Genomic DNA, 16993 nt, shown 5'->3' with positions numbered 1-16993 from the left:
CAGTGTTTACAAGTGTGATACATCATCTGATTTCAACTCGGAAAATTAGTGTCCTTGAACCAGACATTAGCACAGTTTCATTTTTGGTGCCAAGTGCCACCTGTGGTCACATACTCGTTTTTCCCTTACCTTCTCCAGCACCTCTTTGGTCTTTCCGTAGCTTGTACCCCTTCACGGTTCAGTGTGGTTTGGGGCTGGAAAGGCAGCATATGTTCAGTCAGTACTCTCGGCTGCTCTCACTGATTCATTTTTAACTTTCAGCCCTTTCTTGACTTAAATAATTGCTTTGGGAAGAAGCTATTACCTAATTTTAAACTGCGCATTTAACCTCTCAGCCACCGTTAACAAGTATTTATTTAAAACAGTCGGAGTAGCTGGACAGTGGCTAATTTTCACACGTAGCCCGTTGAACCCAGACCCTTATTCCTGGCTTTTCATGTGTATGTGCTGACTTTTAGAAAATTTCTCTGCTCCTTAATTTGGAAAGATATTTTTTTTTTTTCGGGTCAGATTTCTCAGTGGCCAGGTTTAATGAAATAACTACCTATTTAAATGCAAGGGGCAGAACTGCCTGAATTGAATTCCAGGTCTACACTGTACCAGTGTTATGATCTTTGGGACATTTTGTAACTTCCCTCTGCCTCCTCTCCAAAACAAGGTGATAGTAGCAACATCTCGGAAAGCTGCCTCACAGCGGTCCCCGTTTCACAGCCCGTGAGCTCCACAGGGTCAAGAGCTTCTCCCGTTTGCGTCTGTCTCCCCAGCACCAAGAACGGTGTGTGCTATAGAGTGGGGCCTGATAAACGTTTGTTAGAAGTTCAGCAGGATCACACGTGTAATGCAATGTGTTTAACGCAGTGCCTACAGCAGGGGAACAGCAACAATACAACCATCTGGAGTTTTCTCCCTCAGCATTACTCAAGCCCTTAAATGTTATCAGTTACACTTAAAAGACGACAAATTTTATTTTATAGTTGTCTTTTGCAGAAGAAATACTGATCTCCCACTCAGCCATTCTGTATTGACCTCAGATAATACTCTCCACGATTGAATAAGTTTGGCTCCCTCTGTTAAGTCTGCCAGCATAATTTCTGGGCTCACTTGAGAGTATGAAGGAAAGAAGGAAAATTAATTCCAGTTCCCTAAACTTGTGTCTGGTTTTGGGGTTTTTTTTGTTTTCTTTTTTTCTTGTTTGTTTAGTGAAACTGAGGTATAAGATGATTTGTGTCTTTTTAATTTTTCCCAACCAGGAATGTTCAAAGCTTTTTTTTTCTGCAGTTTGCTCTGATTCCAAGAGAAAGAAGCAAGTGAATTTGCTTGTTTGTACTCTCTGATTTAAAACACTTTGTTTAGCTGTCCTAGGTAATAGTTTAAAAAAGGAGTACGTTCCTTCTTTCCACTTCACTTCCATATGGATTTCTGTAGGATTTTTATGAGTGCTGTAGAATTTTAGAGCAAAAGGGATCTCAGAAATCATCTCATCTTTCTCATCACTGCGTTTTACAGATGAGGAAAGAAAAGTTGAGTGGTCCTTGCTGGTTAGTGGTAAAGGGAAGATGTGAAACAGATTTCCTGACCTTGGACTGGCCTTGTCGTGCTTCCCTTGTTTAAAAAAGCAAAGAAAGTGGCAACCCAGAGCTAACCATTGAAAAAGATGCTTCCGTGGTTCTATTTTTTTTTTTCTCATTCAAGTCTTTTCAGAAATTGCAGTGCTAAATTTTTAGCTAAACTGTTAAAATTCTCTATGTAACTTGTTCTGATAAAATGAAAGTTATTAGTTAATTTAGTCATATATTCCATCATAGCAGCATGTTAGAGTTTTTTTGCTCTCTCAAACATGTTGTAGAAATTCCGAAAATCAGTCTTCGTTTTGATCAGGATAAATTTTAGAATATGTTTATTGTTAGTAGAGTATATGCCATGTAAAACTTTTCTCCTATAGCTAGAATAAGTCGATTAATGTAATGAAAAATTTTTTATGTTTGAACGACTATCTTAGTACATTTTAAAGAAAGGTCAGAGAGCATTTCAGTTGTTAGCCATTTTCCACTAATATCAGAATGTTATCCATTTCTTACTCACTTCTACTCATGTCAGGAGGTTAAAATGACATAAGAATCTGCTACTGGAATACATATTCCCATTTTACCTACAGCCATAAATTCTCGAAAGATTAGTGGAATTATGCATCCTGCAGTCCTCAGGCTCCTCAGTACATAGGAATTTGCATGATCATTTTCATGTCTAACCGTGTCACTCCACAATTCTCCGTTTTCTTGTACAGCTGTTAAAAGAAGTCACAGCATTGTTAAGGCAACAGCAATATAGACCGCAGCTGTCAGGGATTTTAAAAGAAGGTTTTTAGGAAATAATTACATATTCGTTAAATTTGAAATGTGGAAAACATATGACTGCATTGAAATGTCTTTCAAATTTTCCTGAGCTTCTGAGCTGTTGAGCCTCTGCCAGGGAGAGAGGTAAGGATGCATCGTTATGTGATGGCCTCTGTCTCCCTGCTCGGTGTCGGTCGGTTGGCAGAGGAGCCCGGTCCAGCTCGAGGTGCACTGTAGGGAGCATGCAGGAGGGAGAGGGTGGACCTCCCTCTGTGGTCAGCAGTTAATTATGAATTTAACCAATTAATAGCTGTAGCACAGGATGCAGACTTTCTACTTCTCACATAATGACTCTTGGAAATGTGTCAATCCAAGAGGTGAGTAGCATACTTAGATTTACCTCTTAATGTATATTCAAGGTATATGGAATTTAAATATTAAAATAAACATGCATATTTGCTATAAAGAAGTTTGTTATTTCTAACCTGAAGAGAAGAGTCAGGGTCTCAGTTTAAAGGAGCAGCGTTAACTCAGTGTGTCACTTTGTCTAATGACCTCCAGCAGCTCCCTAGAAGAGGCTTTTTTGTACGTTAAATCCTTTTACGTTTTAAGTTGTGTTGAGTCGAATTTTAAGCATCCTTCTCCCTGCCTCCTTCACTTTGCGCGGCGTCCGTCCGTGAGTTGTTCGTGTAGCAGTTAAGGTGTGATGCTCCGGCTAATCTCTGTAAAATGCTGGCATTTGTTCTTTTTCCCTATCATCAATCTTTCACACTCATATCAAACCCCTAACGTATCAGCAGGTTTCCCAGAGCTCCTGGGTAAAATTACCTTTGCTGTTGGTAAACTCTGAACCTTCAAGCCTCAGTGTTTTCACTTGCCCCCTGTGGATTCCGTGAAGCCTCTCTCTGCATGTTCCTCACTGCCACTCACCTGCTTTCTGTCCTGAAACCGGGGGCCTGTGTTGAGCCCGCCCATCATTCCCACTGCACCTGCCAGCCCTGCTCAGGTGCAGGGAGGGTGTAAACAATCCAGGACTAATCGGCGTCGCCTATGCAGACTACAGGGGAGGGTGGCGGGACTCCCAAAGCTGGAGAGCTTGTGTTTGTTTCACCCAGTAACAGTACAAATTCTTTAAACCTAGGTGTTTCTCAAAGTTACTTGGCTTTTCTCACCCTGGCCGAAATTGGCAGATTTACTCGTTTGTCTTCAAAGTAAATGCTGCAGTTAAAGAATTTATTTCTTAAAGTTTGTCTGATTAATTTCATATCTGGATAGTTCAGATTTTATTTCAATTTCTTTTATCGTCCTGTTTCACACTCTTTTCTTCACTTTTCTCCTTCACTTTCTTAAATACTTCCCTTTCATCCTTTCTGACCAGGACTATCCATTATTAGTAAAAATGGATTGTAGTGTAGATAGGATTTCTTGCGACTACATGGTTCGCGATGTTTTCACCTGTGGCGCAGTATAGTTTCCGCACGCAACTATTAGGTTCTACTTTATTCTTTTGGAAAACTCACTCCTGCCTTTGAGGATGATGCTTTGATGGTGGGCTTGACTCTTCCCGTTGCCTCTGACCAAACCCCCCCCATCCTCCCCCATACTGTGAGCCACAGTCTCATTAAGATTTAAGTAAAATCCTGGGGAGTTGGTGAAACTTGATAGAAAAAGGGGAATGCCTTTTTCTCTGTGAGTGGCGCGTAGTTTTGGTAGCTGTTGCCTGAAGCAAGTAAAATTTCTAAATGTTGTTCTCACAGTTTTTCTATTTGGCAAAAAGCCTTAGGCTAATAATGGTGAAATAATAACCATCTAAGCTTAAAATTTAAGATATTCACTTCGCAAGTCACTTAAATGTTTTTACCCTTCAAAATACAATGTATGCGTCTTGCTTATTTTTAAATGTTTAATAAATATTAATTTATTATATGAGCATTTACTATGTTAGCGTTTCCTAAAATGGCCATAAAAAAAGAGGAAAAAGTATTCACACATCAAATCAAACAAACCCCCAAATTATCGAGAGTATCTTGTCTTTAAAAGGTCTCAGTAGTAGCAATCTCAATGTTTTTCTGGAGATGTCAGTGACTTTTCACATGTTCTTATATAACGTTTTGATATTCTTTGTAAAGTGGGAGTAAGGTACTGAAGGTCAACGATAATATCGTTTGTAATTTTAAGAGTCACAACAATGTTCTAAGAGATGTTTCTGTAAAAGTTAGTATGACTGATTTATACACACTCGACTCAATTGTTACATATTAGCTATTTATTTTTGAATGAATTATTATATTATCACACTTAATTATTTGGGATATGCAAGCCGTGTTCAAAAAACTAAAGAAATGAAAGCAGTGTGAGCCACTTAAGTAGATTTTCTTATTAGAATTCTTTTTTTCCCTTTAATTATGCTTCCTAGATTCTCCTTGAATTGATCAAGAGGAAATAAAATTTACCCCCCCTACACACATACCCTTTTTAATCCAGGATAGATGTCAATGTGCTGTGTAAGGGTTAGGGAGTAAAGGGGTAATTTAAAAGTTTTGGGTATTCTCAAAAACAATTTTCTGATCCTAATGAATTATTTTAGTGACATTTTTTAACCCAGAATTTTGTGTGTCACTTCTTACCACAGCTGCATCTTCATTTTTATCCTCCTCTTATTTTATTTGGTTTGTTTTTTTGCAGTGGGTACACCTTATTACATGTCTCCCGAGAGAATACATGAAAATGGATATAACTTCAAATCTGACATCTGGTCCCTTGGCTGTCTGCTGTATGAGGTAGGTAATTTGATAAAGTCCATATAGTGATGTATTGCCACTCACTGTAGTGTTTCCCCTATCTTTATAGTATATACTTATTTTTTCTGGATGATGTTTAAGAATTAGCCTTTTAATTATGAAGAGTTAATTCACTGACTTAGTAATTGTTTTTATAATGGAATTTAGTGACTACACATTCCTACACATTTACTTCCCCTAGTATATTTTTGAATTGTTTCCTTTGGATGAGAATTTTATTTTTAAAATGTTTTTTTATGTTAATATAATGTTTTCCTACATATCTTATTTACAAAAATATGCATTTGAACATCTATTAAAAAACCTTTTTATGCATGCATAGCAGGAGAGGTATAATGGAATGGTTAAAATATGAAAGCATGGGAAATATCTTTATCAAAATTTTTTTTCACTTTTACATCGAGTAATTCAGCTTTAAGGATGGTATGTGAACAGATAATTCTTCACATTGTCATTTAAGTTAGTCTCCATGAGTAAGAATTTGTATTGGTAAAGTGCAGTGAAATACTCTCTGTCCTCTTCTGGTGATATTTAGCAAGGGAAGATGATAGCATATAGGTAGATCCTCCAGCAAATATTGCAGTGCAGTGATTTGGATGTGGAGAGGAAAGTGTATTATGAGCACATTTTATGTCCATGTTATAGAATAATGGTATCAAAGAGCACTCAAGCGAGTGACTTCTATAATTTTATTTTTTAATCGAGTGGTAATTTTCCTAGGAATATAGTATTTGAGTCAAAGCTGTTCATTAAAAAATAGTTTACATCTAAGTAATTCTTTTAATAAAATAAAATGAAGGAAAGCAATACCTGGAATCGTTTTCATATTTTAATATGTACAAAAGAAATCTAAAGTGGATGGATAGAAACCAATATAGTTTTTACTCTGTATTTTGTGTCTCTTGTTCTCCTGATTTAAATGGAATACATGATGACATCGTCTATTCTAATTGCTCCACCATTACTTGAGAGGAGAGCATCAGAAGGATTTTTTTAATGTGTGTCACAATCTTTATTATTTCACTGATTGCTGATTCAAATTTCCTTAATTTAAGGAACCTGAGAATATTTGTTTTGTTCTTCCTGCGAAGGTGATTCAAGACCACTTAAAAAGAAAGGATTTTTAAATGTTCTTAAATGACATCCTTAGGATAATTTTTATTGTGAAAAATTATGAATTAGTGACATAACAGAATATATGTTTTTATGTATGCTCATGAGATTACAGGAGATTTATGTTCCCTCTATTATATTCTGTCAATAATTTGGTACAATGTTGAAAAGAACTGATTTGATTAAGTCACTGTAGTGTTTAAAAGTCACTTTATACATTTTAAAATATTTTGTACCTGTTTAGGGAACCTGGGATTCCTTCAGGCCACCGTCTAATATTATCAAAGCAGCGTTTTCCCTTTAAACACCTGAAAGTAAACAGCCAGTTGCGTTCTACTAATGAGATTAAATTTAGCAATGAAAAGGAAGAAGTTCACTTGAGATAATAAGTGTTTTTTTGGGAAGTTTGCGTAATTCTTCTAGGACCAGCAGACTCTCATGTCAAAACTGAAATCATTCCTCACGTTCTGGCTCTGCCTTTTGAAAGGCAGTGCCCCATTTTTATGTGTACTTAAAATGACCACCAAATAAAAATTTCTGCTTTGGACGCGCCTCCATCCATGAATTTTAGGTGTTGTGTGGATGCTTTTGAATTAAAGCATTTATTATGTTAACATTAGTTCTCCTCTCAATGCATTTTCTCAGTTCCTCCATGCAAGTCATTTAGAAAAACCAAAATTGTTCTAAAAATTTAACTTACATTTATGTTGTATCTCCTTCCAGTTATGTTTTAATATAACGTTACTAGAAATACCCAGTAATTTAGCCTTAAAAAATTGGCCATAACATCACATAGATATTTTGTATTGTATCCCACTAAGAATTTTATTGTTAACAATGAAGGAGTAGGGAAACCTTTTTTTGAAAATGTATTTTAAACTCAGAAGATTAGACTTTCAAATATTCCTGAAACCTCAAAAAAAAAAAAAAAACTAGCGGTACGGTTTTAATTGATATGCAACAAAGTAGACTTTCCTAATTAAAATCAAGATGCTGTGCTTTTGCTACATGGACCTTTACATGGAAAAGTAGGTTTTACACATTTCCTTTTATTGTTCGGCGCCGCAATCGCATCCTTACAGGGTTGTAGGTTGGTGGCTTACAGTTCAAAAAAAAAAGGAGCTGCCACCAGCCCCGCAGACAGACAGTGGGCTTTCGTCCCTCCGACACCCCCAGAATACTAATCAGGGAAGTCAGACCCTGGAGGTCAGGGAGCAAGTCAATCATCCTAGCGATCGCCTCAGTGTGGAGGATCAAATTAGCCTGAAAAATTCAGCTGCTGGGAGGAGAGGGCGAGCAGCTGTCAGGGGCAGCATCGAGATGCACTAATGAACCAGATGAATAGTGCAAAAGCTTGAAAATAAAAACAGGACAGTTGACATTTTTCATCTGTCAAAGCAGGAGATGCATGAAAATATACTATTCCTGTTTAACTCCTTAGGGGACGTTCGGATTTTTTTTTTTTAACACTCTGCAGTCTTGAGACAAAAGTCCCGTAATGAACTCCTGGCGTATGGTAATGAATATGTGTACATTAACTTAGGGTTTTTGCAAACATGGAGAGACTATAGTTTGCATATACAGAATATTTTTTAAGGTGACATTTTTAATATTCTATTTTATCATAAAGCGTCCTTGCATTTTAAACAAGAAAAGAGGTTATTCTTGTTATCTCCTCTTGTAGAAATTTCCTCTCAGATGTGGAGGTTTTGTGTGTTTAGGGACATTCACATTGTTTTTTACCTTTTTCTCTTCGTGTGGCAGAACTCTTCCTACGGTGCTTTCATGCCGGTTTGTGTAGGTTTCCTGTGAAGCATCGGCCAGGTGCAGATCTGTTGGGCTGCTGGGCCGGTTGGTTTCCAGGGCTGGCCCTCCCCGTTCGGGCTCCGAAGGAGTTAAAGCCCTGTCTGGAGCACCAGAAGACAGATGAGAGCCATTTTCAGCCTGTCCTGTCCCCGCTGACGCTCGCTGAGTAGCTCAGCATGGACTAGCGTGTTTCACACACACTCTGCCTGTCTGGGGAATGTACACATTGTCCTTCCAAAATCAAACTTATTAGCACATGTAGAAAAGGGTGACTGACTTCAGGGCAGCCTCGCACCTCGTGTTGTATCCTCGCTGCCGCGGTTCAAGGATTTAGAAGGTTCTGAACAGGGTGCGAACATTTTCAATTGAATTTTTAGTTTGTACCCCTGCTCACCACAGTACTTGCTTGCACTTTAAATGTCAAGTTAGAACCTTGTCTTAAAATAAATTTAAATTCCATAATGTCTTTTTTAAAGTTGTTCATTCTTCCAGTCGTTTTTTTCCCCACATACAAACCTCATTTGGATGCCTTGAAGTAGCGGCTTTGACTCCTAAAGCTTTTGAACGTATTGAGTATTTCTGAGACATTATCAAAAGAGAAGAAGTTCTAATTCGTTGTAAACTACTTGAGGATCACTTATAACGTTCAGATTGAGAAGACTTTTTTTTTCTCTTGAAATAACCTTTCTCTACAGAGACTATTATGCAAGGTGAAATACTATGCATTCTACTCCCGAAACCATTGCTAGATTACAATTCAGTTTTAACTTCAGTTTTACTCTTGTTTATTTTGAACATTACATGGTTGATATGTAGCGTTGACGTCTGTTTCATCATGAGAAATACTAGTTTTTATGGCATTATATTTACAAAGAGTTACTTGATGTTCTTTTTCTTAAATATTGTTTTACGTTGCATATGTATATAAATAAAAAGTTATATGCCAACCATTTCTCCCTTTCAGGGAATTTTAAATATTGAAAAAAATAACCAAAAACTGAAGTAAGATTTTTAGAACTTGCTAAATAATTCTCAGAAAAGGATAGTCGTAAAAACCAAAATGCCCAGATAACTTGACTTAAAATATTTGTAATTATTTTCTACCCCAGTGTAAAATACTTGATGAAATCGCCTTTAAGGTTGCCCTGTAACTATATCAGTTTCATTGGGAGCATTTTACAGATGGCCGCGCTACAGAGTCCTTTCTACGGTGACAAGATGAACTTGTACTCGCTGTGTAAGAAGATAGAGCAGTGCGACTACCCACCACTCCCTTCAGATCACTATTCAGAGGAAGTAAGTCATCTTTCAGCCCATGTGTTCCTCTGTTGTTCATTTGGCTAATGTTTGCATTTTATTAAGAAATTTTCCTTTATCCAGAAATATGAATGATGAGTATAGGTGACAGGAATAGCACTTTTCCTTCTGTTTTCATTCTTATGGAGACTTGCTGTTGAAAGAGTTGACTCTGCAATTCGTAATGTGAAGTGGAACACAACGCAGCATGTGGTGTGAAATTGGCCACTTCCTAGGTGTGATAGGAGCAGTAGCTGCCTTCACAGCACACTGAAGACGCGAAGGGCAGAGTTAGTGCTCAGACGCAGGCTCCAGGTCATCAGCATGTCCGCTCGCCCTTCCTAATAGCACAGCTCCTCATGCTCACAGCCGCAGACCAGCAAACAATCAGAACTTTCTTTTTTTGGCAGAGCTTCCCTCCTGTTTATGTTTTCCAGAAATTGAAACATACATCTCTTAGCCACATCTTTCTCAGCCTTATTCTTTCAGCTTTACCCTCCCTCCTTTGACAATACCTGTCCTGTCACCACCTCACTGCTGAAATCAAATTCCTATGGGGAAATGTGTTGAGGTTATCATTGTAGACATGTTAAAAAGCATATGGGATGGGTTTAAAAATTTTGGAAGACTTTACCTTATTAAGATCTAAGTCTGAAATCCTTTCTTGCTTTGGGAACCCACTGAGATAAATTGTTTTGGCTTTACCCAGCGTCCAGTTTTTCATTGAACAAAAGACATCTCCCATTTTAACCTAATATGTCATGATTTTGCCAGTATTTAAGCAGAAGATATGCAGAAAAGCAGTGTTTCAGGTTAACTATTTCACATAACTCTTTGGAAAGGTCATTGGGGATCTACCCGGAGAAAACACTGTCTAGAGCTAGACATCTTGCCTTCCCATGAGCAAGAGAGTCTTTTGCCCAAGGAACCTGGAAAGGAGGAAAGGAAAAATACAAAACAATGGTAATGTTCACTCATTAGGTAGTCTTGTCGCTCTTTCTATTTTGAAGTGAATAGCAATCGGTTTTAGTTTTATATAAGGAAAATTGAGTCAGTGTAACTTGAATTATATCTCTAAAGAATTTTTCCATATGTAAAGCATTTGTGGCCCTAGAATGTTATAAGTACCTTTTTCTCTAGTGGTTTTGATACTGATAATCAATGATGGCTGGCTTTGTGTTTCATAGCGTTTGTATTCAGGTAATTAGAATAAACTCTTCCAAGACAGTAATGATAATTTAGAAGTATTATCTTTATTTGATGTTAATGCTATCACGTTAGCCATTTTTAATTACTATTTTGGGTGTGGAATATAAATATGGCATTTCACAAAACCACCTTCAGAACCATAGGCCTGGAAATACAGTAGGGTGTGAACAATAATGCAAAATGATAGCAAGAATGTCAGGGGCCGTTCTTTGTTGTGTCATTCATGCTGTCTTCTTTTTTCCATGAAGCGCATGAATATTTCACATATCTGCATCCTCATCCCCTATTCTTCTTGACTAATTTTCAGACTGTCTGCATTTGCATTTCACATGGTAGCTGATTAGGAGATGCCGAGTGCAGCAGTGAAGCCTCAGCAGGCGGTTGCCATGGTGACCTTCAGCAGGATTTTAATGATGATACCACTAGTGGTTCGTTGAAGTCGGCCTGCCTGCAGGGCTACTCACTGCAACTGAGTGTGAAGTCGGATCCGCGGATCCTCAGCCAAGGGGCAGATATCAAAGTCTGGCCCAGATAGAAGGTCTTGGAGTTGGGAAAGGAAAACAGATTCCACTTCTTACTTCACTCCATACAGTTCCCAGTTTCGAAAGGAGATATAAGCAAAACACGTTACAGGGTGCACTTTTCAAAAAAGACAGTACGATTCCTCATATTGCTGAAATCTGTTGTTATGCTGTGGTAAAGTAGAAAGCGGTCATGTCTAGGTAAACGCGGAAATTAATTCCTACTAAAGAAATGAGATACACAAATACAGACTAATAATGTTACTTTAATCCGTTCGTTTATGTGGGAAAGTTCTCAGAACCAGAGCTTTGAAATGCAGATGCGCTAATAAATATTTCTCTCTTTAAGTATAATGATACAGAACTTATGGTAGCAAAAAACCCAAACAGTTTTGGTGCTGCCATACGTTAACGGTACCTTAAATATTTCTTTATATAGTAGGCTTTTTAGGTCTTTTAAAAGTCCAAATTGCCATTTGACTTTTTAGCATGGCAAAATATAGGAAACAATGAAAAGTGAAGTATTAAGTTTTTAAACAGGGAACTTTTAATTAAAAGACTCAATAAGAGTCGATTTTATAGCTGAAACAATAACAGACTCTATATAAGTGTCTGAAAAATGAAAATTTTAAGCAAATTAATTTCCCACCAAATGTCTATTTGAAAGCTTGTCATATTGGTTTAGCTACTGCTGAATTTTTAAGGGTGCTGCCCAAGGAGGGTTTGAAGGAACGTTTCATGAGAATAGTAGCCATGCCTGCACACCAGCCTCGACCAATGGGTATCCTAAGGAACTCTATGATATTTATTTCTAGATATAGTCATTCCATTTAGAAGAACTCAGAGTTTAAAAGTTTGGGATTTTTAAAAAATTTCTTATATTCTAAAACATAGATGCACTTAAGCATCAAAAACCAAAAGTAGTATCGTTTGGGAAAACAAATTGCTCTTAGAAATCTCTTAGATTTAGTTAAACTTGGTATTGTTGGTGATTATGAAATTAACATCAGTGAAGCACACATTTATTGAACATTTATTAGGTACAGGGAATTATGATTCCAAGGGCCCCTCATCATCTGATCTGGGCTTCTCTCAAGACTTATTGATCACAGAGGACTCTCTTTTTTCCCTAACTCTACCCATTCAGGTTCTCCTAGAAGTTCCATGAATTTCTGTGTGTTTGTGGGTTCTGTTTCCTCTTTCTGAAGTATGCTTTCCCTGGTTCTTTAGCAGGCAAACTCAGTCTCTTTAAACCAAAGCATAGACGTCATCTCCTACCTGGCTGCCCTCTCCCTTCTCCCCTCCTGTACTCCCTCCCTTGGCATCACACCGAGTGCTGGTTGTTTCTTCCTACACGTTGCTCCCCTCCAGACTCTCCAGCTCCTGCTCCTGAGGAGCAGTACCTGTGTTTGATCCCAGTGTCTCTATGGCCCAGCACAGTAAAAGATACAGTGATTAATTGATTGATTCATTGAGGGAGTGATGGAGGGAAAGAGTGAGATTAAAGGAATAAATAAAAAAAAGAATGAGTGAACCAATAAATGACAATTGAACCAGTGAGAGAAACTTCTCAAAGAGCTCTCTATCGGTAAGGCAGAAAGTTACTCAAAAGACAGGCCAGAAGCTATGATAGTTCCTTTTACTGATGTTACCTGCTTTATGATTTTTACATTCTTAGAAGCAAGCAGCATCATTTCTGGACTGTCCAGTGTCCGTTTACTGGGAAATAAGACAAATGGATTTTTCCCCCTCAATCTCAGTGTTTCCTTGAGAGACACTGGAGTGGTCATCAAAATTATGCGTTTTCACTGTTGTTCACTAAATTATGTCCTGAGACGCTAAGTTAAAGTAGTAGTTATAGTGATAATTGTTTAGAAAGTGTAAAATAGGACTCTATTCTGAGTGAGTTCTTTTTAACCAACGTATTGTATTGAAAATCTGAGCATTAAAATCATGTAGAATAGAGATTTTTGTCTCTTTAAATACTTTCAGTTTATTATTAAAAATTCATGGTTTAGGGTCAGCCCCAGTGGCCTAGTGGATAAGTTTGGCGCACTCCTTCGGCGGCCCGGGTTCGGTTCCTGGGTGTGGACCTACACCACTCTGTTAGCAGCCATGCTGTGCTGGTGGCCCACATACTGAAAAATAGAGGAGGATCGGCGTGGCTGTTAGTTCAGGGCGAATCTTTCTCAGCAAAAATAAATAAATAAATAATTTCCTAGTTTAAATAGAGAAGACACAAGAAAGGTTGAATAGAATTGTGCCTGAATGGTTGCTTTCGGCAGATTTCTCTTCATTTTAGGTTTGAGCAGATACATTTGGAAGGAAGTTCTGAAGAGTTGAGTAAAGGGTTTTCAGATGAAAGTGAAAAATGGCACAAGTAGGGAGCATAAGGGTGTTCTTGGTTTGAGAAAATAGAGGAGGGAGAAATTAAATTGAGGATTCAAAAACAATGCTTTGAGTGAACAAGAAATTTAAGTGCCAGTGAAACCTCGGTGAGACGGTTAAAGCTTCTAATGAGGTGGATGTTACTGCAGTGGAGCTTGTGCATCTGAACTGATTGCTGTGGCAGGTGGGTATCTGGCAGTAATTTTAAATTTATTGTAAAGAAGAAAGACTTTCATAGGACCCAATGTTTGTGCTTATCTTCAGTTATATTTTTGAAAACTTGTTAATTTAGTAGGTTTTGTTCTTTTTATAGATGAAGAAAGCAAAATACAATTTTGGAATTAGAATTATTAAACCATTAATTAGTTTTCACGTTATTTAATGCCTCTCTGTTATACATTATATTTATTTTGTGACTTTCTGCCTCCAGCCCACAGATAGAAAAGTATCTGTTTTTATTAAAAATTCATTAATGGGACTATTTCTGAAATATACAATTAGCCTTTAAAATATCAACCTATAAGGTCACATCCAATCAAAGAGCTAATGGAAGATGAATGAAATCTCATAAACTTTCACCTCGTAAGTGGTAATAAACCTTTTTTACTTGAACCTCCCTTTCGTTATTCAATGGCCCTGCCTTTATTTTTTATTTTATTTTTTTTAAGTTAGAGAAATGAAAGCCAGAGGAAGGGTTTTCTCCTTCTTTTGACCTTCCCAGGAGTAATTTAGCTGTGCAACCTGACGGTATATGGTGTCTTTCCTATTGCTTCACTCAAATGTATAACAATTTCTAGCATCATTTTCATTATTGAGACAAGAAAAGTATTGATTTTTCCAGAGTATTTAAAATATAAGGATTAAAAAGCACAATGCTTTTTCTATGCTTGATTATATATAAATAACAAAACAATAAATTTTTAGTTGACTAAACTGATTTTTATATATTTATAGGTTATTACAGAGTATGAATGTATTTACATGGCTTTAAATAAAATTGGAATAGTGAGTTTTTTCAGCTTTGAAAATCACCACTTTTCTTTAATCCGTATAACAACTTTCCTGTTAAAGAAATAAAGGTAATAGCATTATTCCCATTTGGCAAATGAGCAAATAGAGACCCAGACAGTATTAGAGCAGATACTAGACTCCAGGCGCCTCCACCTCTCACATGCCACTGCTGGGCTGCAAGACCTATACCACCCGAAGAAAACTCCCAGGTGCTGCGTGAGTGAGCCTTTCCTGATTTCTACCCTCGGACTTGCCAGTTCTTCATCTTTCTCGTCTCTCTTCTTACCCTCTCACACACCGTGTTTATCTGGAATCTCCTGGCCTAGCAGGATGCCGTGGTCCAGGGCAGACCCCATCAGGCGTATGCTCAGAACCCTCCTGCCCTTTGAGGACTCCAGGGCCTGTAGTGTTGAAAGGAAAGAATGAAGACACTGTCTGCGGAAGGGTTGGAATTATCTTTACTTATTACAGTATGTAAAAATTACTACCTACATTTCATGTAAGATATCAGATGTGTTGATGTGTAATATGCTAAACCAAAAGATGTTATAGTTTGTCATAATTTTACTAATACTTATTTTCCAAATGGTAACCCTTAAGGAAAGGAAAATAATGAAAGCTTTAAAAACTATAACTGATTTTTAATACCTAACATTTATAAATAACTGCTGTTCATATTTAAATTCAGAATATGCTTAAAGAAGCTTTTTAAGAAAGTTGAGCCAGTAACAAAAAAAACATGACCTTTGTTTTGGCTCATAAAAGAGCTACTTTATGTAAATAAGAAAAAAACCAAGATGAGAGTGTCAGGCACAGATTATTTTTGCATTTTTTAAAGTTACACTTGGTTTATAAAACTTTTTTATTCATTTAAGCAGTCTAAATAGTTGTATTATTCATAGTTGCTAGATTCACAGATTTTAATAGAACTGTATAAATTCTCTGGAGTTGTTAGTGGAAGTTGACCAATGTTATTTAAATTGGTGCTGGAAGATTTTTCCTAATACACTGTGCCAAGTATATTTAAAGGAGGGACATTATAATATAAAGCACAAATAATGTTTGGAGGTAAATCTGTTTTCACAAATATTTCCGTAGTCCTTATGATCTTATAAGATCCGATGGTAAGTGAGATGAGAATGTTTTACTTTAAAATGTAGAAAGAGATGCATAACATTAAGTATAATTTATAACTGTGCCATTATTTATTGAAATAAACTTAATGTTGAATGTGACCTCAAACACTGTAACATTTTGATTTTCCTTCCTAAAAATGGTTTTAGTAAGTTAGCTATTCTCGTTTGTAATATCAATTGACCATCTTAAAGTTGCTTCCGTATAAGGTGGGATCTTTAAGCTTTGAATGTTCCATTTTTATTTAAAAAAATATATTTAAGCAGGCCCTCTGTTCACTTATGCTTCTGAAGTGACACTGGGGACTTGCTCCTTGAAGACGCGAATCCAAAACGGTGCCCTATATTCCACACATCCTGTGGGATCCTATAAAACCATGTAACTTTCTGTAAGACTATCACAGTTTTCAAAAGACACTGAGTGATCTTCAGTTGTGTCATATAGACATTACATTACCTCCTCTCTGTGCGAGATGGCTTTCTTTCCCTGCTTCCGTCTCCCCCCGAGTCACTCACTAGTGACACTTGGGTGTACAAGTTGCAGATGCCTAATCATTCTGTATAAATATCTAAAGCTCCGAAATATGGTGTGCTTTAATGCATTAGACCCACTTTGGGGTGCTAAAATATGTCCTTGGGTAGATGGAAATTGGGTCTATCTGGGAGCATGATCTAACGTAATTGGTCTCAGAGGGATTAAGATGGGGGTGTACAAGAAGCAGTACCAATAGCACCAGTCTTTATTGTTCTGTTGAGAGTTGTGTTAGTGACCTAAAGCTATCACACACAAAGAGCCCTATTGTTATTACCTGTACGTGACGGCACTTGATGCGTAATTGGGTTATCGCCCTCACGACAATGACTGTTAACGCTCTCTTCTTTTTAGTATTTCTGGTTGCAACCTATATGCTTTGATGGTTCTTTAGAAATATATAGATCAAAATACATTACTATTTTCTCCACTTCATTGAAAACAAATACTCATTAATTCATGTAATTTATGATTTCGTAATCCTTTAGAAATGTTAGAATCCATTTTGTTTTTTACTTTATATGCTTTTTCTCGTTTAAATCTTTCTGTGTTGCTTTTAAATTTCCCTTAAGCATCTGAATTAAACAGTTTCTTCTTTGATTTTCTAAAGGCTTTTGCATGTTCAGACCTTTATTTTTGCCTTAAGTTTAGCTTAATATATAAAAACAAATTGGGAAAAAACCCGAAGTACACGTTTTTACAAACATGTAAAATAATGCAAACTAAATAAATTTTTTGAGATGACCTAAACCATGAAATGTTTCTTTACTTGCACCTGTTCACTTTTATTAATGTTGTAATATCTACTGATTTGGAATTATTTCTGTAATATCAAATAATAAATGGAAAG

At 36.9% G+C, this 16993-nt stretch overlaps 1 protein-coding gene across 2 annotated transcripts in view; it reads left to right on the top strand.

Moving 5' to 3' along the window:
- NEK7 (NIMA related kinase 7) overlaps window positions 1-16993 on the top strand; it is a 160562-nt gene that overhangs the window by 130397 nt on the left and 13172 nt on the right. For both annotated transcript variants that reach the window (XM_070501372.1, XM_044762682.2), the window contains 2 exons: window positions 5019-5113; window positions 9236-9349. In XM_070501372.1, coding sequence (XP_070357473.1) covers window positions 5019-5113; window positions 9236-9349 — 209 coding nt within the window. The remainder of the gene's footprint in view (window positions 1-5018; window positions 5114-9235; window positions 9350-16993) is intronic.

This window comes from Equus asinus, chromosome 30, assembly GCF_041296235.1.
Source record: "Equus asinus isolate D_3611 breed Donkey chromosome 30, EquAss-T2T_v2, whole genome shotgun sequence".
In the NCBI taxonomy this organism is placed as follows: domain Eukaryota; kingdom Metazoa; phylum Chordata; class Mammalia; order Perissodactyla; family Equidae; genus Equus; species Equus asinus.
This window is presented reverse-complemented; position numbering and strand designations above follow the sequence as displayed.